The sequence below is a fragment of the Cinclus cinclus genome, chromosome 6 (genome assembly GCF_963662255.1).
Source record: "Cinclus cinclus chromosome 6, bCinCin1.1, whole genome shotgun sequence".
NCBI lineage: Eukaryota > Metazoa > Chordata > Aves > Passeriformes > Cinclidae > Cinclus > Cinclus cinclus.
The window spans coordinates 41,421,887-41,445,937 of NC_085051.1; the positions used below are offsets into that span (position 1 = coordinate 41,421,887).

The following is a 24,051-nucleotide window of genomic DNA, read 5'->3' on the forward strand; positions in this document are numbered from 1 at the left end:
TCTGAGTGCTCTTCTCTATAGTGGATGTCATTTGATTTCTGGAAGAGTCCCTGGTTTGCATGATTCCTTTCTTCATCTTTGCCATAAAGGATTTTGTGCATAGCCTGGACCAGCAGGTCTGATGTCCTGTCTCAGACACAGATTGCAGCTGGCCCTGTCTGAATGGGTTATGCAGCCTGATACCCTGAAAAAGGGTCCTCTCTGGGCACACTTGCCCCAGGGGAGATCTGGGTTGCTGCTGCCTGGCAGTCTCTTTTCCCATTCATTAAGAGCTTTTGGGCTAATAATTTGGTAGCATCATTAAAAGGGAAGTGCTGAGGCTGCCTGCCTTAGCAGAGCAATTCAGCAGTGCATGCACACCCACACACACGTGCACACCCCCACATCATTGGCCCAGTAGCACAGGAGAAGCTATAATTAACTAGATGAACGAGTCCATCTTCCTTTGTTGCTGCAATCACTTGTCACTCTCAGCTGTGTTTTGTGCTATCCCCATTTTCTTATGTTTTGTGGCATTATTTTCCATTTTAAGTGCTAAATGTGGGAGGGAGTAAGATTCAAACTGTTTCCAAGGTTTCCCATATTTTCTCCTCTACACTGAAAATTGCCCCTAGCAAACCCTTAAAGATGAGGACTGCTGTTTAACTATGTTGCTCTTTCATATCTTTGTATTCTGAAGCTACTTTTAAAAATGTCCTTCTGGCTTCATAAGAATCCAGTGATAGCCCTTGGTACTTTGTACAGTTAGAGCCACTTAATTTTACTATTTTGACATAGAAAGCAGATGGCTTACATTATTTTTTTTTTAAAAAAAAGTAGTTTGAAATGTTTCCTTGAGATCAAGGGAATTTGATTTTTAATTTTAAAGAAAATAATACTGATTGGGTAGTAGGTTAAAAAATTATTGAAAAAACCCTCCCAGACCTAAATAGGAAAAGTCAGTTGTGGCAGGCATAAATCATGGCCAGAGAGCAGAGTTTGGGTCTGTCTGCCCTCAGCAATGGACATATTATTTTAATAACAAACTGATGTTCTGAAGAAACAGGCTGCTTTCTCTTCACATTACTGCTGAGTGTTCAAAGAAGCTGGGTCTCCAGAGGCTGAGTACAAGCAGATGTTTATCAAAAAAACCTGTCGAGAGTTTTCTTCTGAAGCTGTGTGCTTGTCCTTACTGTCACTCACATTTGAAGTTCAGAAATAGAAAGTCACCAGATTCTTCACTTTGACATAAAATTTCTTAACAGGCAGATAAGCCATTTATTCTGAGGTTTTCCTTAACCTTTTCCAGACCACTTACTACACACTATTTTTGCTGGGCAGCAGTTCTGTCCAGCCAGTAAATTTTTATAAGTATGACTTGATTGGTTTAGAAAAAGCATGAAGCCCCTTGGCTATTAGAGCTTGTGCAGATTTTTATCAACCTTTTCCAAGTTCTGCACTGGCTGGGTTTCCTTAAATCTGGGGCTATAATCAAAGTTTCTTGTTGAAAAAAAATTCCAAGATTAAAAGGAAAACATGTTTCACCAGGGCTTAGGTGGAAAAATCATGTTTTCTGATAGGATTCTTCTGAAATGGGATTGCTAATTGGCACATAAAATGGTAGAATATGTGGATCGTGTGCTATGGGGCCTAATGAGTTCATTTGTATCCTCAGCCTGATAAAAAAATTTGCTTGTCTTTATGACTGCTGCCCAAATAGCATGGTGATAGGTGTCCCCATTGATCTGGAAAAATCTGCTCGAGTTTGCAGGTCTGAACAATTTGTACAGCTCTTGCATTACTGTGTTGGATGCCATATTAGTTTCTTACAGTCCAATAGCAAGTGTTACACCATTCCACCTCGAGGTGGCTTTGACTTTTACGATTCGAAAATTCTTTTAGTATCTTGTCATGTCTTGAAACTGATGTAAAGGTGAGACAACTATGTCAGTTCACATTTTCCACTTTGAGTTTATTCTGACTGAGGCCTTTGTTACACATGTTGCAAATGTCACAGATTTTATCTCTCAATGGTCGAAGCTTTTGGTTGTTAATGACATTTTCTTGGAGATAAATACACTCATTTTCACTCCTAATTTAAATTGCAAGGCAGAAATGTTTTCAGATGAGAAAAGCTTGTATTTTATTTTATTATTTGTATTATTATTGATGAATCTGGAATTCTGTTGGTATTCTCTTTGCTAAAATAAGGGTCTCTGTCAATGAACAACTTATGAAACAATACTATTTTTTTGTTCTGTCTCCAGGTCCACCCTCCTTTTTCTTCCTATTTTAAAAAAGGAAAAAGTAGCATTGAGGGGGAGGACATTATTTTTCATTAATCTCCCTGCTTTTGTTATTGAGTTGGGACTAGAAAGTCAAGAGGTACATGCAATACCAGTACCATGGCTGCTGTGGTATTTAAAATCTGTGAAGAAGCAGAAAGTGCCAGAACATTTCTTAGGGATACTTTCTTTTGCAAGCATTTGAACTAAGGTCAAATTGGGGGCCACAACATTCCATTTATTTGGAGGTGTGCTCACTCCTCATCTGCAGGCAAAGGACTTGTGGGGATGCATCTGGCTGATGTGCCTGACAGATAAGGCACATGGCATTGGCCTTCTGGGGATAAGGACAAAAAGGGGTGTTGACAATCCTGACCTTTTGAGATTTTTTTAAAGCTCCTCTGTGGCTGGTGGAGAGAAAATAGATCTTATGGTGTGATTTAGGGTGTTTAATGTAGACTCTTGCTTTGAACCCTCTTTGGAGGTTCCTCTTTCTTTGTGTCCAAGTGGACAAAACCCCTGCCATCCCCAGTAGCTGCACCTGTCAGTGCTCAGCCTCTTAGGTATGACTTTCCTGTCCCACAGTGTACAGGATCCCCTGTAGGGATCGGGATCCCCATCTCTGCTTTGGATGTGATGTCCCCTCCCTGTTCAGCCAGCTTCTGCTGCATGTCATAGTGACACCTTCTAGCCTTTTCACTTTTTTTGGCATTGGTATGGGGATTCTGTGCATTCTAACAATTATACTTTTCTCTTCCTGCCTTTTACGGTGACTTTCAAGTGTCCATTTGATCAGACCTAAGATTTGCCTGTCAAGAATGATGGGGTCAGTGGCCATAAATAGAGACAAAAATTCAACCCACTCTCCTAGCAGAGCAAATGATTCACTGAATTATATCTTGTAATTTAAACCAGAAGTGTCCTACAGTATCAAATCTGCTAGGTTTATTTATAGCTAAAAGACCTAAAAGAATCTAAACCTATGTTATGTTTCTGATTATTTTTTATAAATCCACAATAATCTTCAAGAACATTAAGGTATTTGCATTCCTTAGACTGTACAGTTATTAATCCCCTTATCTGGCTTGAAGTTCTCTGTGGGTGAACATATTCTTAGGATGATCTGGATTTTAGATTTCTTCAGCCAACGCAAAGGAAAACCATAAAAGAGAAAGGAATAAACAAATTCAAACTCGGCATGCTGCTTGTTGAAAATTCTCATTCTAATACATTTATTTGACCTCTCAGCCTCTGTGAGATTAAAAAAGTCATGGCCCTGTTTGACTAAAAAAATGACTTAAAATACAGGGTGTGTGGTGTGTATGTGCATGTATCGAAGCCCCTGCCATATTAAGTGCTATGAGAGATAGGAGATGTGAAAAGGAATCAAGCAAAGGGAAGTTGGTCAGAAAACCAAGTATGAAAGCGGTCCCTCGTGGAGTAAGTGTGTAGGACTTGATTTTTGTTACATTAGTTCTGTCATGTCTTGCATCACAGATTGGCAAAATTGATTAATGGGTCAATTCATGCTTAATGGCTTGTGCATGGATATATATATACAGACATATCTAAGCAACATTTGTATGAATACAATAGGGTAAACCTATTTGAAAATTTGGCCTAGATGTAGAATTTGATTGAAACAAACAAGGTTTGTGCCAGAAAGAATTATCAGAGAGTAGAGCAGCCCAAGTGAACACTACAACCTCATCTTCAGAGCTGATAATGGCTGTCTCTACTGAGAGGGACTGTGCTGCTTTCTGGCTGTACTTTCAATTCTGAAACTGAAGAGTTGCTTTAGCTATAGAGCCATAAAGTAACACACTGTCCTAGGAAACTGAATCTGTAGTTCTTCCCAGAAATGGTGGGGAGGTGTAGTTAAATAGGTTGCAGATAGTTTTGGGTTTTTTTAGTACTTGCTTTGTCTTGTGTACTGGTGTCTAATTAGTAAGTGTGAGCAGTGTTGATAGATTCCTAAAAATACACAATGAAGCCACATGTTCAATAACGATAGCTTTGTGTATATGTATGCATTTAGATCAGAGGATTCATCTGAAGCAGGTGTGGTGTGCTCATTGTCTCCCTTTTACTGACCACTGCAATCTTGAATTTAAAGTCTTTAGCTGAGGAGAAGTTATTTCTGTATCTCTCTAGAGGAGCAACAGCTCACTGCTGCAGACTGTCATTGCAGACCTTGGCTTTCATACCCCTTTTAGCCCATAGTGGTGTACAGTGTCTCTGGAGTTGCCCCCACCTCCAACGGGTGTGCTGAACCTCAGACACGATTCTGCAATGAGCAGCAGGTTTTTTCTACCAGTGTCAGGTGCTTTCCTGCTCAGTGTGGATAGCAGCACCTGCAAATGTTTTTGACCTGTGTGCTACAACCATACTTGGTCTAGTTCAAGTATGTGAGCTCTAATCCTGATGGGTATTGGACTGTGGCTAGTGTGCATGCATATTACTGCTTCTTTTTCAATTTTGTTCTTTTTCTCTTACTTCCTCTCTCTCTCTGTCTCTCAGGCCTCTCACACTTGATGATGGGTGAACAAGGTAAGTCCTTCCACTTTTTCTTTGTTTCTGTCACTGATCATGAAAGAGCCTTGTCCCTGCTGCCTTTCTGGGCTGGGCTTTGCACAATAAAAGCAACTAAGTTTATAGAGTGCCAGTCAAGCCATTTGCATTTTTGCCTCTGTGTCTCATGAGCCAAGGCTTCTTGTCAACCTAGGACTCAGATGGCCAGGAGGGAGCATGCAGTGATTCCATGAAAGTAGTGATCATGCAAAAGGTATGCATCCCTCTTCCATGCAGCCCACCAACTACTTTATCTTGCCATTTCTTTCTTTTTATGCCAACTGTAATGACTCCCACTTCTGCCTACTAAATGTAGACCTCAGTGTTGGTCTTTATTTTAAGAGTACAATTATTACAAAAAGTATGTTAATAGCCCTTGTGGCATGATCATAACTCATTATGAATCCTGAGGAAATTTGCATATAATGGCCTGTAAGTCCTGTGCCTGCAATTTAAAATACTCAAATACATACAAAGCAAAGTGGTTGAGAACAACAGGGCTAACCCCATATTGGGCTACAAATGGGATCTAGGCCCAGATCAGAGATCACATTTTAATATTTCAGCCTACACTGATCTACAGATCTATTGGCTGTGACAGGATGGGATAATTAGTCCTATTTTGCACTGCGAGGGTGTCAAGTAAGAAGCTGGTGAGAACAGGTAGAGCAAGGAGAATTGTGGTTCTGTTTTCCTCTGACAGTGCCAATGTCTTACTGACATGGGTGCACAGGAGTTAGCAGCACTCCTGATGCCTTCTAGTATTTTGAATGCAGGAGTGAAATGACTCAAGACTTAATGCAGGGTGTGTGTAAGTGGTACACTAGGAAGACCAGACCAAGTGTTTGGCCTATAGGGAGAAAATGAATGTTTTGACTCAAAAGCCTGGTGAGCCTTTCCTAGACTAAATGTACACAAAAGCATTTTTTGGCTTTAAGTAAGCCTGTATCTGAGGATAGACAGCCCAGAGAATTAGTAAGATAGTACAAAATGCCTCTGAAGGCTAAAGATTAATTAGGTGCTTGAGTAAAACAGACATAATTTCTATGTAGCTCAGTGAATTGTAGAAAGACATAAAACATAATTAGTTTTTATTCTATTTTTCAAGATGGATGTCTGCTCTGAGGTCATGAAAAGTTAAGTAACAATCAGAAGTGAAGTAGGGGCTTACTTACCAGTTTCTATACTGCTTAACATCCTGTGTGGTAGGAAAGGCAGGAAAATTTGGCTCATTATAGGTGTATGTCAAGACCACAGTGTTTGGCATACGGAGCATCTGATTAAACTCTGGAAAGCATTGAGCTCCTTCTCTGTCCCCACTACTGTGAACTGGGCTCATGGCTCAGAGGTTGTGCTTAATGAAGGATCATCCAGCAGACAGGTCCTTTCAGCACGTCCTAGTTTCTCAGGATGCAGCTGAGTATGGCAGGCTGTTTTGACAGAGGAAGGCATATTGGAAGTGATCAGAACCAGTTGATGGCCACTTTCATTCTCAATAACACTGAATATTTCTTTGTAGTAGTCTGTGATTTAGCACTGGATTATGTAAACCGTTGCACTTGGACATTTAAATTACAAGTTGCAACCCAGCTGGCTCATGAAGACTTGCATGACCTACTCAGGCCAGTCATCAGCACTTTCTATGTTCCCTCGTCTGGCAAAAAATGTGAAAACTATTGGCTTCTGGCAACTTTAGCCACCCTTGTTTATCTATAACACATCAGGGAACAGTGGCTTCGCCTTTCTTGCCAACAAACTCACAGATACTGCCTTTTGATAAATATTTACTCTCTATAAAAATATGATGGATATAAAATATGTAAATGTATATGTGTGAGTAAATATGCAATGTCAACATTATATACAAATACATTAGCTCTGGTAGGTGAAATGTGTTTAGCAAATATATTACCATGAGATTTATTTTTTTTCCTGTCCTATTCTGTTGTTTCCCTTGCTGTTTTGAATTTGACGTGGATTGAGGCATATCACTGGCGTGGTATTGCATGAGCAGTTTGCATTTCTCAGTAGAAAATCAAATTAAAGCTTAACCAGGCAGCTTCTGATTGTACTGTCAGTGGTTTAAGCTTTGCTTTGTGCTTTATTTGTGGTGTGTCTCGTTTTTCCCTTGACATTGTGTTTTGTTGGCTTTGGCTGCTAGATAAATATGCTCATTTCCTTGTTTTTCTAAGTATGGCCAGTGACATATTTTTCTGTTTTTTTATGCTTCCTCCTTCTCTTCTCTTTTGCCTCCTCCGTGGTGGACACCTCTCTTGTTCTTCTTCTTAACTGGACACACGCCTTCCTGTCTGTAGGTAGAAGTAAAGGTAGAGATCACATTCTTTCTAAGACTTCATTACTTGTAAAATGTTTGTTGATGGGCAAAGTGTATTTTTATGAATGTGTTTCATATTAGAACTTAATGCTTTTAGTTTTAGAAGTCTCATAACAATATTTTGTATTGAATTATGGAGGAAATATTTATTAAGATTAATGCTTTGAGGTCTTCCTAAGTGATGTTATTTTCTCCCTATTCACACTAAATATAGGCTGTGCAGTGTCAGGCCACATGTAGTTGGTGATGCTGGGGTGCAAAGGGTTTGTCAGGTCAGTCAAGGATTGAGCCATAGGCCAGTGAGCTCATCCTGCTGACACTTGAACTAGAGTGATGCCACTGCTGATAATTTTGCTACTGGTGTGGGTGGCAGCAGAACCTGGGCTTGTCCAGTACCCTTCAAAATTGAGTTTTTTTGAGCTATTGTTTCTTCCCCTGGCTCTGCTTCTCATCATTTCTGGTAATGCTAAAGTGTTTTTCAAAGGGAAATTGAGTTGCAAAAAAGCTGCAGAGGAAGCAGAGGTGATCAGCACTGCTAAACAGGTCCATTTCCTTTGCAGCCCAGTACAGCTCAGGGCATGCTAGACTGCTCTGGGGCTCCAGCTTGCTCTTTGGCAGCTCACACCTCTCTTAGGCATGCTGAGGGCAGTCTTCCACCCCTTATCAAAACTGCCAAAAAGGCAAAATGCTGCAAACTTGCTATGGGTCTTCAGTTGGACTGGAAGGAAAAGTGGAGATTGATTGATAAATTATAAACACGGCTTAAGAAAAATCTTTTCTTTGATTGTAATTTCCAATGAGAAATATTAAAGGGTTTTGTTATGCTGAGGCTTACTCTGTTCCAATGAATACACTGCTAAAAAATCTGATCTATTTATTAGCATGATTTGAACATGTTGGAGGATGTTGCTTTTGTCCATGCTGGTTAGACACAGGGGAATGAAGTGGCTAGTTGTGCAGCTATGAATTTGGGAGCCATGTGAGCTCAGAGGATTTGCTCATATTAACTTTCCTTTGAGGCACAAGCAGTCTCTGCTCAATAATTTCTACTCCTGTAATATGTGAATTCTGGGGAGCAGAATGGTGTATTAAACACCTTAATTCGCATGATTCCTTTTTCTGATGCCCAGCTTTCTTGTAACAATTTTGTATTGTTGAATTCTCTGTGATGGAAGACATTATGTAATCAATACTTGTTCTATTTTGAGGTTGGAAAAATATTCCAATAATTAATTTCATAGTTTTTCTAATCCCTCTAAACTTGGGTGATGGAGGGTAATACCTAAGGTGTACTCAGAGCTATCTTCTCAGCAAGAGGTGAACATCAGAACATAGTAATCACATATATGCATTGTTAAAAATATGAGAACCTGAAGCTCTAAGCAGACCATATAAAATGTTACTGTGCCTCAACACAGCTGCAAATAATTCAGTTAGCTGATGTATGGCTTAGTGTGCTTTAAGGATCGGTGTAGATCAGGGCAGGTCCTGTGTGATGTTAGTTCATGTTCTTTTCTTGGGTGGCATTTATGCTTCAGGCGAGCCTATGCAGGACTGAGCTGAAAGTCTTCTCCGAGGCAATTTTCCTAACTGAGCTGCTAGGCATGAGGATTATAACATGTAGTCCACAATTAATTAATATGCACAGAAACTTAATTTATTGTGTCACTGAGTGAAAATATCATTTCAATTTCCAGCTGCATGTAGTTTTTAGCTCTAGTTATAGCAAGTGACTTTGTCAGAGATCCATCAGTCTGCGTGAAAAATGGCATTGCTTTCAGAGGGCTCAGACTGTAATTTTGAACCCACACATGGCCTTCAGCTCACAAAGTGCTACCAGATGCCTTTAGTACTCACATAGAAGATTGATATTTTTTTGCATTCTTGTAGCTTTAAATAAAAACTGGCAGCAGCTCTGTCTCATGTCATGTATGTATGTCATGTATGTAACCAAAGGATATGATATATTTGATTTCATTTTGGATATGATGTATTTGATTTCATAAAACTTTTTCACAGCATATAGTGGTCTGTGACCTTGCATTCATAATTTAAAGCAAGTGTTTGATTAGTTGTTTCCACAGTAGTAAATAGGCTTTCTCTGCATCTATAATTTTTAAAATGTTCAGGAGATTTTAATTTATTTTTTGTAAGTTCCTAGAAAGTTAAAGTGTAGGTGTCCTAGGGTAATGGCTGGAGTAGTTGAGATACAGACAAGCACCTGGATATCACTTGCATTTTAATCTGAACTGAAGCTTCAGGTTAAATGCATTGAGTGCTTATTTGAGGTCTGGAGCCTAGTCATGGAGGTAAGGTAAGTACGTGATGAGCAAGAAGTTTAGTTTGGCAAGAATTGCAGAATATCCCCTCTTCTGGAGAGGTACTGGCAATTAAGGAATAATCATATTAAGTTTACTTCTCTAATGTCCCCACAAGTAAATGATATCAAAGGAAATTATAAATATCCAACTTTAATTTGCTAGTGGAGTTAATGTGTTATCACCTTCTCCCATATTATTTGTTCTCTTGAAAGTCTTTATTAAAGAAGTGATTATTTGCCATTTTGTTACCTTCCATGATCTGGGTTTTGTTTTACCATCGCTCTTGGTTTGGATCTGACTTCTACTGAGGCTCATGTCCCCTTTGAAAATTGTCTGTATTCCTGGTGGGAATCTCCTATTTGTGGTGAATTAAGTCCTTTGTCTTCTTGAAGGCAATAGCAAAATTCACATTGAATCCAGTGGGCCAGGAACTCAAAGAACTGACGATGCTCTCTCTGACACAGAGACGACACCCTCACGGCCAGTGAGCCTGGTTTCTGGGTGTGCACAGGACACCCTGTAGCACCCATTGTTGTCTGCAGACTGCTGGGTCTTCTCCAAGGCATCTGGCTCTTTCCTTCCATCAGTAGTTGTGCTCAGTGTGAATTACACAGCTGCCTGCTCACCTTCAGTATGAAGTAGGTATTTTTCTTTAAAAAGAGAGAGAGAAGCAAGAGTGGGATCTTTGAAAATACATGTTGTGTGGACCAAAGGCCAATTTTGCAGTTTAATAATCAACATTGCAAAATTGTATTACCCGCTTTGGTCCTACCTGCTCTTAACTGAAGTAGATCTTTTAAGTCTTGGAAGGTTTAGTATTGCTCTCAGAGAATGAGGTTCTTATTTCTCTGAGCTGTTCAATAATATTGACCTGAAGGTAATGGCACAGGAAAAATGAAACAACATTTGTGGGCTTGAATAGAAGGAAATGACTGGACCTTACTGATCAGGAAAATATTTTCAAGTTTTTTCACCAGCAATACCATTAGGACTTGTATTGGCTTGCTTCAGAAACAGAGTAGCTAGCAGGACCAGGGCCATTGCCATCCCTTGTACTTGTTGAGGCTGCATGTTGACTGATGTGTCCAGTTCTGGCTCTTCATTACAAGAAAGACATTGAGGTGCTGAAGTGAGTCCTGAGAAGGGCAAGAAGACTTTGGAGCCCAGATCTGATGAGGGGCAGCTGAAGGAGCTGGGGTTATTTAACCAAGAGAAAAAGAGGCTCAGGGGAGACCTCATTGCTCCCTACGAGTACCTGAAAGGAGGGTGCAGCAAGGTTGTAGGGTGTAGCCTCTTCATCTCAGTAACAAGAGATAGAATGAAGGGAAATGGCCTCAGGTTGCACCAGGGATGGATTTAGATTATTAGTAAATGGAGATGTTTAAAAGATGCATAGATGAGGTACTCATGGACACAGTTTAGTGGTGGACTTGGCAGTGCTGGGGGTTGGACTTGATGACCTTAAATGTAATTTCCAGACTAAATGGTTCTGTGGTTGTATGTGAATAAGTCCAGCTGAATGGCCAAGAGTTAATGCAAATGTTGAAGTGAAACATCAGTAACAAATTAAAATTGTCTGTGCTCTCTAAAAGTCTGATTATACAAGGGGAAAACAACATTACATTCATCTTGCCAGCCTTGGCAGTGTTTTTTAAGCTCTGCTTTGCCTTGTAAGGTATCTTAGTATTTGGGTTTTAAATGGGAATACTGCACTGGTTTGGTTTCTATAATTCAAAGTATTAATGAAAGGACTCTAAAATACGTGTGGTAGTGGGTTTGTTTTCCTTTGCTAAGAAAAAAATCATGTATAGATAAGGATAGTGACTTTCAGTTTTAACTTTATTCTTAATGACTATTTTTTAAAAAGTCAAGCAGTTTATTTTATGATTAGCTGGCATAATTTTTTGTAAGTGATTTTTTGTTGCTGGTTTCATATTTTATTTAGGGAAAAAGAATAATTTAATGTAATTTCTTAAAGTCTAATTAGAGGTGATTTATAGTTAATAAATTTAAAATGTAAGATATTGGGTGGCATTTCTGCAAGGCATTCATGCTATTTCTTTATTTCAGTGGTGATGACATTTTCTAAATTTGGGGGAATGAAGTTATTTAAATGTTCAATATCAGCTAATGCAAAGGAATAGATGTCTTCTTTTTATACCCTTTGTAATACATTTATGAGCAAAACCATAATAGGACAGTTCTGGTGAATTATTTTTGTTTGTGCTTATGAGCATGTGTGTTTACAAATATTGTATATACATAAGGTATTTAATAATGTCTTAAGTATTCTGTAGTTTATAGGTAATAAAATTTTTCTTACATGTTTTCCTTCTGCTTTGTTTTAAAACTGTGTCTTTCTGATATGTGAATAAGCAGCTGATTCTTTGTGGCTTTCATTTTTATTAAGAAGAATGATTCCTGTGAGAGTTAAAGGCATTGTGGTTGTGTTGTGTATAAAAAGGAGCTAAAATATTGTCATCTTAGTCTCTGTTGTAGTCTTCTGTTTTCAGTGAAGCTCAGGTTTCTCTCTGCCCAGAGAGAATATTTAATTGATAACATTGAAAGGTTCCCCCCCCCCGCCCTTCCTCTGTTTTCTTCATTTGAGGCATTCAGTGGTGTGTAGAGATGCAGAAGTAGCAAAACAGGCCACGTGCTTTATAAAAGGCAGGCTAATAGCACTTTTGATGGATGTCTGATTTTTAAAGTGCTGTATGTTTCATTAAAATTTACATGTGAAGTAAGGGCAAGCGCAGTGACATGAAAGCTAATGCAAGTTGCACATCTTGACATAATAACAATCACAAGAAACTGGAGATCCCAGATGGCAGCTTGGCCTTTGCCATCCATTTAATAAGCTACTAACTGCTAATTATTGCACTGTTACGGGCAAGTTAATTTACTGTTGACTCTTAAAGAGACATTGTGCATTTTCCTGACATTTAGGTTTTCCAGTTTAGATTTGAAAGTGTTTTTTCTCTGCAGATTGAAGCCCTTCCAGTGGATGGTAACAAAGAGACAAAGAAAACAGAGCAGGAAATGGAACATAATAATCTGTGGGGTTTTTTGATAATAGCAGAATATAGACTTGTGGGGGTTTGGACCTTTCTAGGGCATTTGTTTTTAGCTGAAAAGAACACCAGCGTGTATATTAAATCTAGGATTTAAGTTTTGCATTTAACAGCAAATGAAGAGTTAGTATTGTTGTTAAAAATAAATAGAACATCTTTCCCTTAAGTAATTGAAGCTTGAGATTCTGAAAATAAGAGAAACTAGAAATAGAAAATCAAAATTACAGGTTCATTTCTTGCTCCAAAGATGATTTGAAGGCAAAATTTCAACTCGCAAATCTGAAAGCTAAAATGTTCACTGTATTTTTGAAAAATTCTTCATTTTAATGTTACTTACCTGGCTGTCGTATTACAGGGAAGAAATGTTTCCATAAACCACAAAATTTTTTGAAGTGATCTTTTTCTTCTTCGAGTTGAAATGGACATTCAGTAATGAGACTAGTCAGGGAGGTTTTGATCTAAGAACCTATTTAGGAATGAAGGAACAGCTGCAGTTTAAATGGACTCTAATTCTCACAGTTAATGCTGTTTTGTGAGTGCATGATTGTCTGTGATAACGTTTGGGAGGAGTGTGGTAGGTAATAGCTTATTTCCTGGGCTTTATGGTAATGCAGCAAAGTGATGATAATGCCATCAGGAACTGAAATAGACCCTGTCACACACCCATCAGACAGTCTTGCAAAAATAGGAAACCTTGTGAAAGAGGGGACTTTCCTGTTTTAAGGCTCCTTGGGCCTTCTGTGGACTAGAGAGATAACATTATGGTATTGAACAGTTTAGAAAATATGCGCTGTGTAAGCTGGATCTTGTATGTTAAAAATAAGAGCTTACAAAAGGCAGCCTTATTTGCTGTGCTTTACCAACTGGTAAATATTTTGACTAGAGATCAGGGAATAACACACCATGCAAATGGTTGTAAAACTGTTAGTGTGCAGAAGGTCACATGTGTCAGTTACTAATTTATGTCTAAGGGTGTGTGATTTTTTAGTTCCCCACATCAATGTTGTGGGTTTTGATTCTGATTTTGGAAAAGCACATCTTCCTGTGACACCCAGAACTCTTCATTCATTTGGCTCTCCTCACCCTTTCATGAAGCTAGAGCTCCTTCTTATGCTGGTTTTCATTTCCTTATTTGTTTCAAGAGCCTTGATAATTTTGAATGCACATATAGAAATCGGTACTGATAGCCTATGAAATAAGGGAAGATAATAGAAAATACTACTGCAGAGAGCAAGGAATCAGGTGTGAACACAGCTCTCACAGGCTGTGGCATATTCATTTGTTTTGAAAGCCTTTTTGTTTTGAAATTTTGGTTCCTGATAACCTACCCTGCTAGTTGCTGTGCTGAGTCTACTGCATTCCCAAAACAGCTGGAGAAGCCTATAGAAATTAATGATGTTTTGCACTTGGGAACATGTTGCGTACCTGCAGGGATTAAGTCCCCAAATTCTGTTATAGAAAGATTTTCTGTGAGATATTGGTCTTATACTAGATGCGCTTTTTATACTGAGAAGTTTGATGCAATGATATGAAGAGCCATATTCTTCACTGCTCTGAAAGTGTTTTATTGTGGTTTACCTGATACTGAAGCAGAGGAAATGCACTGATGTAAAAGAAATAGTGCAGAACAGAATCTGATTCTAAAACTGTTCCAACACTAACCTGAGGGATTCTGGATCATTCTCACTAAATTATGGCCTTAGTTCTCTTGTTAAACACTGCAAAGCATTTACTAGAAACAGTTCTTTACCAGCACTGCTTTGTGAGGAAGAGCTTTAAACAGAACTGGTACTTTTAGGATTTGTGTACACAGTTGTCACCATTAAAAAGTCGGTAGCATTTGCCAAGCAGTACCACACAGTGGTGCCTGAGAAATCACCTCCTCTCCTACAGTAGAGCAGGAAGATGGTATGTAATATTTGTAGGTAAGTGTTTATGATTTGATTCTGTCAATTGCATGCATTTTAATCGAGTTTTTCTCTCAAATCACATTTTGTTTGGGGAGCTGCTTATGGGTCAGATTATTTCTAAAGCAGAACATGATTCCTTTTAATTGATCAAATTATTTTTATTGAAGACTTTAAAGAATTCAGTATTTGCTCTAAAATACTATATCTTTGTGATTTTTCATTGTTAGTAGTAGTAACAAAAATGTATCAAATGTTAAAAAAATATTATTTTAAAGGGAGCTGGGGTCTTATTAGGTATAGTGAATTGTATTAAGCCAGCATTATGAAGCATACACCTTTATTCCCCTAATTACTGGTATATTAATAATTACCAGGTTGATGATGAATGTTCTGATCACCAGCTGGGATCAGATAATTACATTTGATTATGTAAAGAGTTAGTTGCTGTAAGCCTTGAAATATTAAAACTTGGATAGAATAAATATCACTGAAGAACCTTTGTCTTTTTCATGTGTATTCAGCTGCCTGTTCTCTGAGCAATTCCTGGTTCACTTGATAATGTTGGGAATCAAACTGTGAACAGTTATTTTCCAACCCTGTGAATGTTGATAAAAGGATCTTGCATAGCTGTTGGCTTGTCCTGTGAGGGGAGAGCACGTTGCTGCATCGCAGCGCAGGGATTACAGGCTCTCGTTTAGCTCTGCGTTAAAGATGTTGCAAGCTTTTATAAAACCCAGGGCAGCCCTAGCATTGCTGTGCATTTGTATTTCCCAGCTCTGATGAAGGTCACGCGTGTTTCAGGCACCAGTGCCTTGCAGGACTGGCCAACTCCATCATCCAGATAATACATTTATCTGACCATTTTTCTTATTTATTTTTGATAGTCTTACTCTGCAGACAATCTCAGAGAAGTCTGTAGGCATGTGTGCAAGCTGCGTTCTACATGTGCTTTTTCCTTTTTCAGTTTACCAAATCTTTTCCCCAGAATTGTTTCAGTTCCTAAATATCCATTGATTTGTCTTTCCCATGTTGTGAAACTGCCGAAAAGAAACATAACTTTTTAACTTGTCTCATGAAATACTGTTATAAAGAACGCTTTATGACATTGATCATTGGCAGTTTGAACATAATATCATTTTTTCCATAACGTGACAGACCATTTATACCAGGTTGTGGAAAAAACCTTTGCCTAAAATTGGAAAAATCACAATTTTCAGATTGCAAGGCCTTCTTTAGAATTTACTTGCTGTACTTAAAGTACTCAGTTCCAGGCTCAGCATTTCAATTTATCAGTCAATTTTTTGTTAAGATATGATACTGGAGACACATGTTAGTAACTTTTCTTTGCTACATTCTTGTATTTTATTTCTTCTCTCTATTGACTCCTTTAAAAGAGATGTATTTTAAGCGAAACCTGTGGACACTGCATTTCCTGCTATGTTGCCGGAAATGCACTGGACTTATGGACATTATGGACTCTACGTCCACAATGGAATGAAAGTATTATATGGTGGATGCACTTACTGTATTATCAGGCAGAAGTATGAGAGTTCCCTTTGACTTCCCAAGTGCTGATTTTTTTTTTTTTTTTTTGGTGTCCGGGAAGAGAAGAATCTCTGATTTTCTTTCTTTTTGTCTTCTAAGGTACTTTTATTTAACCAGTGTGGTTTTCTTACTAATTTTCTCCTTCAGGTGTTTGCTATCAATCTGCTGGGTTAAACTTTGTGCTATTTCATCAGGCAAGTTTGGTAAATGTTGATCAGTGCATGAAATCAGTTCTTAAATGGTTGCAAAATTGCCTTCCTTCAGACTGTTTTGATCACAAGGGCTTTCAAGTGTCAAAGTCATTTGGAGAACTAGATAGATAAAATGCATGAGCACTAAGCTTTTTCCAGGATAGAATAAATAAATGTATTTTCTACTGTGTGCTCTGCCTTTGATAGCGATTTGTTAAAAGGGGAAAAAAAAGAAAGGCAATGATATTAAATATTTACAAGAGTGATTTAGTTGTGTAATCTTGTGCTATGCATCCCTGTTTAATAGTGAAATCAGCTAATGCTGAAGTAAATGGCATTAAACTGGTAGTGCTGTGAAGGTCACTGCCTATACAATGTCAAAGCAATTTATAGAGAATAATGATTTTTGTCAGCTTTCCAATGTACCAATGTCCCTCCTTTTTGTCTTCCAAAAAATAACTGAAAATAAATTTATTTCAGAAATAATTTTGTCTTTGACTCTTCTCCCATCTGACTGATTTTGGAGATTGAACCCTCTTTACAAGTTTTCATATTGAGAAGCTCAGTGGATAAACACTGATTCCCTTCTTTCTGGCCTTGAGCTTGTTACAGCTGTATTTGCTGGGATTTCCAGTTGTCCATTTCTCGGCAGTTCCTTTTAAGAGATACTGAATTATGGCCTCCATTCTTATGAGTGATTGCTTTTCTTCCCTTGTATAGCCATATCCACCTGTGAATCTCGTGAAAAAATCTTTTTTTCTGTGTGCTGATTTTTTTTGTCATCATCAGAGCACACATAGCATGTTGACAACTCACCAACCTCCTGAGCTGGTGTCTTACAAATAAATACTTGGAGTACATTCCTGCACAGCATCTTGCTTATTGAAGAGGCCTCAGAAGTGAGAGGTGTGTTCTTGGCTCTGGAGTGACTTTCTCTGCGAATTGTTGGGGCCTTTGTGGCTCTGCAGCAATGGAGTGGGACAAAAGCCCTTCACCACTGCACAAGGAGCTGCTGCATTGACACTTAGAGTGTGTCCTGCAAAAAATACTCAGCGAGTGCAAAGCATTATCATTCAGCTTCACATCCGTCCAGCAAGAAGGTTAATTATTTGTTTTCTGTGTTTTACAGTTGAATGAGCAGAAGCACAGAGAGATGGAGAGAGCTGGAGGAGAACAGGCAATAAATGCCTGACTTCTCTTGTCCATTCCTGTTTCTCTAAGCACCAGCACAATCTATTTTATAAACCACTAAACTTGCCTCCTATACCAAGGACTCTCCCAATTAGATTCCACTTGCTAAAGCAATACTCTAAAAAGATTAAAACTGTATTTATCTTTGATAAACATGTACATGACCACAGAAATAGCAATCATATTTTGCAAAGGGAACCGACACATATTCTCTGTAAAAAAATTCAACAGAAGGGAATAACCTATCATAATGCAAAGGTGCCCTGAATGTGCTGTGTAAGGATTTTGTTGGGAAAGTACATATGAGCACACAGAGACAACGTGGGTTTCTTTTTGAGGGCATGAAATTTAAGGGAAAGTGGAAAAGAACTAAGGTGTTTAAATAGTTCAAGGAGTGAAAATGCTTTTTCAGTGAAGAGGAAGTGCATCAGCAGTGAAAAGAGGGAAGGGAAGCAGAAGGAAGAGTAGTAGAAACATACATACTTTTATCTGGGAGGAGTCTCCTAGCTGAAGTGGTGGAAGAGGAATCTGTTGCGAACACTGGTTTTCTGGACAGAATAAGATAGGGAGATACCCCTACAGATTTTGTGTTATTAGGCAACGAGGTATTTCTGTTGGTAGCTTATTTTAGTATTTGATTTTTGTGATGTCTCATTCCACAGTGCAGTAGGAGAAGACTAAAGCCTTTATTTACTGACATAGCTTTTTATGGCCTTCTCTTCCAGGCCCATTAGCAGACCTTTCATCTGTTGTGAAAGAGGCTAGTTCAGCAGGGTGTCTGGAATGGATATGTGTGTGCATGATTAAATCAGGCCTTGTGATTTCCTTTAGACTGTTTTATCTGGTTCTTTGTCTCTTTTTTTATACAAGTCTATGATTAGCACGGAGTTCTTCCCAGAATGCTGGCAATTATCTCACAGGTGAAAGGATTAAGAAGGAGCAGTGGGAATTACACTGGGATTAAATAAGACTGCCTTTGGAGTGTGTTTGTGGATGTGGTTTCTTTTTTTTTTTTTTTTTTTTTTTTTTCCTCTCTAAGCAAAGAGAAAGAAGTCAGCTCAGTCTTCAGGTCTCTCTAGGGAGGAAAGTAATACCTTTGAATACGGAAAAGTAGCATCTCAGCTTGGGAGGAAGTCATGCTGAGAAACGAAAGGTAGTGTTAAGGCACAAGATCTATGGTCTGCAGTTAAGTTCTTGGTTGCTCTGATTTTGCTTCAGGCTGTTCTGATTGCCCACAGAACCTCAGCTTGTCCATGTGTGAAATGGAAATGGTGATAAATTTCTTGTCTTATGTTGTATGAAATGATATTAATTACTCTGTAAGTGTACTTGGTATTTGGGTAGTAAGTACAAAAGAAAAGAATGGAGTATTCTTATGCCCCACACTGCCACACATTATTTCAGATGTTTTGAGTTATTTTTGTTCCTCTATTACTTCTCCCTCTGTGTAATGGGCAGACACAATGCTGGTAGAAAAGGGGGGCCCTGCACCCTCCTGGGATGAAAAGAGAAACCATCCCATGGGATTGGCATGCTCGGACTCTTTGGGGGCAACACAGTTTGCAAGGTTGGGTCGTGCTCTACCTTGCCTGGAGACTGGCATATGCTTCTAGAGGGCCTGGTGAAAGTCACCCCTGATGGGAGCCTGGCTTTGAGCAGTAACCCTAAGCAAAGGGTTGAGTTCATCTTTAGCTCTGTTATTCAAATCTTCTTACTCTGGCACTGCATGGGTTTACAGTGCAGCACTGCCTGAAGATTCTGAGAAATTGTGCTGTGGTGTTGAGAAAGCAAATAGCTCTAGAAAACAGGAGATCTTCAACTCGATCAGGTTGCTCAGAGCCTCATTCAACCCGACCTTGAATGTTTCCAGGGGTGGGGCATACACTGCCTTTCTGGGCAACCTTTTTCAGTGTTTTATCATCCTCATTGTGAAAAATTTCTTCCTTATATCTAAACTAAATCGACCGTCCTTTAATTTAAAGCAATTACTCCATGTCCTGTCAATACAGGCCCTACTAAATTGTCTGTCCCCGAGACTAATTAGTTGCAGCTTGTACTATTCAAAGGAACACACTTTCCAGGAAAGAAAGGAAGGATGTTCTCTTTCCTACAGGAACTATGTTCTCTATTTCTACACAGGGTAGTTGAACCAGAGACAGGCTAATTAATATTGGTGGTGCTGGCTTCCCACTGTGGTGCTGTATCTTACCTCTGAACCTGCTGTTGCTCTCCTCTGCAGTTTCCAGCTCTTGGAAGTCACTGCTGGCTTCTCCTCAAGCAGCAGCCATGACTGACAGACACCTAACATGTTTCAACTTAGTGTGAGCTCTTCTGCAGAGTAGTGACCCAGGCAAAGACTTCTTTTGTCCTACCTTTGCTACTGCTCTCACTTTGTGTTTCACCACTGTGTGTGCTCCCCCCATTCACTCAAATCTTTCAACTCTGTTCTTAGAGACCACAGTCAGAACAGTGGCTATGACTGTATGACTATATGGTCTTTACACTTCTATGTTACATCTACCAAGAAAGAGCCAGTTAATATTTGTTGTCATGGCTTTTGTGATAGGGATCAGACACATCCTAACTTTACTCATTTTATTCTGGTTCTGAGTTGGAGCAGTTCTGTGCTTCTGTCAGTTGAGGGTCAGGCAGCAGTGAGATGGGGTATAAGTAGAAATGGGAGGATGGTGCCCTGTTAAGTCCACACAAAGAATTTGGGTGGAGTTATTTCATGGGCATTGCTGCAGGCTTTTTTGAGAGCTCCAATATTTTTTTTGTTAACCCATCACATAACTCATTTAATACTACTCTTTGTCTCTTACAACACATTTGTTGCCTTTGATTGGAGTATCTTTGGCTCATGGGTCACCTTGGGAACTGTGAGTTCCCAAAGCTTTGACCATGTAGACTATGAATTTTCAGAAGTTATAAATAAAAGTTTTCCATGATAATTCCAGTGTTCTCATTCAGTAGTTCCATCATGATTGCCTAAACATCTGTTTTCTTTCCATCTGATGATCATTATGTTGTATATTTCATTCTGATTTTATTCTTAGTGTGTCAGTTTCATTTACCTTGGTTTTTTTATTGATGGGTAGCTATGATTAAAAAAATCTATTTTGTTCTCAGTATTTTTTTGTCAGAATAACTGTCTGTATCTTTCCATCTATGCTAAACATATTTTAAAGTGTCTCCTTATATTACCCTGCCTGCATGACTAGATTCGGAGCTGTAGTACAGCTGTTTTGTTTTGTCCCACAACTCTACCACTCAAACCCCGATTCGGCCTTGCTTTGACTTGCCATGCAGTGCTGGGTCCCTCTGGTGCCCTGGTCTTGGGCACTGATGCCATCCCATTGCTCAGACTCAGCATTAGGTTAGTGCACATCACTCTGGACTTCAGTAAGTTATGGGACAGCAGAGTTAGAAACAAGATACACTGGTAGAGCTGTGAACAGGAGGTACTGTGTAGTCACTCAGAGAACTTAGTATTTTCCGTTTAACAGAAGACAGTGAAGGACAGAGGCTACCTGATTTTCCACAGAGATAGGATGAACCACTAAGGCTGGGAACAGAACCCAGAGACTCAGATTCCTGTTGGCACAGAGTTATTGAGCTGAGCAAGCTTTCAGCTGAACACACTAGGTACAGCAAGTCACATCAAAGCCCCATTTAGAAGTTAGCCTAAGCAATTATGTTATTCTTAGGCAATGTAGAATTTGCTTCTGTTGCATTTTCCTAGTCTTTCGCAGGCATATAATATTAATTTAAAAGTCCCTACTGCATTTGAGACACTGGCTTGCCAGGAAGTGGGGATATTAACTTTATACTGTACATAGAGATTTCACTTGGGTAAGAGAGTGCTTTGAAGAAAGGAAGGAAACAGTGAAACAAGAAGGCTGATTCATGAGTCTCTTATTACAAGATTATCTGTCTTTTTATTGAGCTGCATATTTATAACATGGCTAGCCTCTGGTTACAGGCCAGTGATTGCCTAGGTTCATGTATTTACCTGGTGATGGCTGGGATGCCACATAAACAGCTGTAAACAGAGCCAGTTATTCAGTCCACTCCTAGAGAGGTTTGACTGTAGATCCCCATTTTTCCCAGGGTGCAATGTCCGAGCCAAAGCAGGCAGGAGGCTGTTCTGCTATCTGGTAGAGCTCTCTGCTGGTGCCACTGCTGGAAGTGGTTAGAAATGTTCATATGAATTTTCAGCAGGAGAAAAGCAAAAGGATCTGGGGCAGTTGGCACCCTGGGGATGGGGCAGGGAGTGTCAGAGTCTCTAATCCATCCAAGTATCTCTTGCTGTCATGTGTTGGCATGGTGGGCTGCTTAGAGTAGGAAAGCGAAAATTCCTCATTCTGTCACAAGGCACTGGGGATTCATCCCCTTTCCTAACTCTTTCCCTGCCACCTTACAGGCATTGCTTCAAAGAAAAACATTTAAGTACACTTTTCCTATTGTGATTTCTAGTGTGTGAGACCCTGAAGTCCATGAGATACCTTTGTGCTGTCTAGGATGATAATGAAATACATGACAATTAGCCAAACCCACAGACAGTAGGATCACTGGTCTTTTGATCTGTGAGGCTGTTAAACCTTTCTGGAATTTTCTAAAAGCTGTGCTACATTGTGTGTATGCCTTAACTGTATTACAGTAGCATAATGTTCATATTATAGCCTCTAGTTTTTGTCTGCTCCTGTTTCTTCTGGTCCTTTATATTACACTCTTAGGAGAATCAAAAATTATGGCAGCTTTTCAACAGTTAGATTCTGTGAATGGCTTAATTTGAGTCCTTCCCCAAACAATTCCCTGAATTTACTTTCAAAATGTTTCTTAAGAGCATTATTAGTGTCTAATAAAATAATGTAAACAATATTAAAATGATGACTTTGTAGCTGTAAGGAGTAACAACCATGAGCAATTATCAGTGGCATTTAATAAGCAAAACTCATAGAGGACATTTGATTACTTTTGGACTCAGTTACAAAATTAGTGGATGAAAAGAAGATAGTGATTGTTTATACTCCAGTGTGTTGACAAAATGCCCTCCTTTTTAAAAAACCCCACAATTGAAGTTTGGCTTTAACATGAGTTTTCTAAAATAAATTAATAATTCAAAATGCAACAGCATTTTCATGAACTGAGAAGGCTAGACAAATCAGAAGTTACTGTCATTTCTGTCTAGTGCTTTTCTTAGTGATCACAAAAAGGATAAGAAATGACATATTAATGAAATGTGAGTAGATTGAGTAGAATGGAAAGAATTGCAATCAACAGTGTGGATAGAAAACAGCATAAATGTTGCATAAGTGCCATGACATCCTTCATAAAGCAATAGGTGGATAATTCATCTGTAGAGAGACCTGATAAGATGCACCTAGACTAAACTTTTGAGGACCTTAAAAACTGTAAGGTGAAGATATGTCAAGCAATTTGTTAGTATTTTGAAAGGGCTTGATAATTAAGATTATGCATGACTTGATTAAGAGAGAACAGACAAAGGCCTTGTATGTATGCTAAGTCTTCATGCTGAGGGAGTGGCAAGAAATGAAAGCTATCTCCAAACACATATGGAGCATAAATACTCAGGAGATAAAAGTGTTATCCTGGGATTGTCTCAGAGGAATTATGTAGAAAGGTTCAACTGGTCAAAGGTGTTCTAGGTTCAGTAGCAAGAGAGAATATCTTAACAGTGAGCACTACAGGAACAGCTTATAGAGTATTTTAGCAAGTGGAAAGATGTAAGCCACTGACTTTTGCCAATTTTATTGAAAGTAAACCATTCAAGGGAGCCAATCTTTCTCTTCCACGCCTAGTGAACATGAGATGACAACTGAAAGGAAGATAACTGAAATTTTCTCCCTTCTCCAAAGCTCGGATGTATCAATAGATACATGGATTTCCTTAATTTTTCAGTGGTTCTTCATCTACTCCACGCTGAAATCATCTGTGTGTTGCTCTAGGTGACATCTGTATCTCTGAGGGAGCAATAAGCTGTTTTTGTATCAGCTAGCAATTAAAAAATAGTCCACCAAATGCAAACAAAATGCTTTCATAAAGGAAACTGGATGGTTTGCCATAACTACATTAGTACTAATGCACTACCAGGTCTCTTTTTTTCTTTTTCTGTGTGTTAATTTTGTTCTTCAGTCTCTCAGTCTCTTCTTGCTTAATTACCCTCCCCAGACTAGAGACTGCTGCTGCCTTTTGGCTTCATTACCAGCTTTCATTTTCATTAAGAACTTTGTGCTAATGGACTGTTATAAAACAGAGTCATCACTGGCAGGTGTTGCCAAACAACTCTCAGCATGATGGCATTCCTGTGCAGTGGAGCAAGCAGTCTGGACATTGCATTCATGGAGCATCCAAGGGCTTGCAATGGCAGGCTAAGAGAGATGAGTTTGGTGGAACAATACAAAGAAGCTCTTAAATATTCACAATGATAAAAAAGGAAAAATGATAAAAAAGAGCTTTATGAGTAGTGACCTTGTTCTGAGACCACCAAAAGTTCCAGCATCTCTTCAGGTTGCAAATATCACAGAACTTCTTTTCAAAGAGCTCTGTAGTAGTCACAAAAAACCAGTCCTTATGCCCTTCCAGTTTAGAAAGGAATGAACATCTGAAAACCACCTCACTGACTAAGTGA

At 39.0% G+C, this 24,051-nt stretch overlaps 1 protein-coding gene across 4 annotated transcripts in view; it reads left to right on the forward strand.

Moving 5' to 3' along the window:
* NRXN3 (neurexin 3) overlaps window positions 1-24,051 on the forward strand; it is a 900,390-nt gene that overhangs the window by 36,706 nt on the left and 839,633 nt on the right. For 2 of the 4 annotated variants that reach the window (XM_062495263.1, XM_062495267.1), the window contains exons 3-4: window positions 4,785-4,814; window positions 7,151-7,162. In XM_062495263.1, coding sequence (XP_062351247.1) covers window positions 4,785-4,814; window positions 7,151-7,162 — 42 coding nt within the window. The remainder of the gene's footprint in view (window positions 1-4,784; window positions 4,815-7,150; window positions 7,163-24,051) is intronic. The other 2 variants (XM_062495265.1, XM_062495266.1) reach the window with 1 other exon arrangement.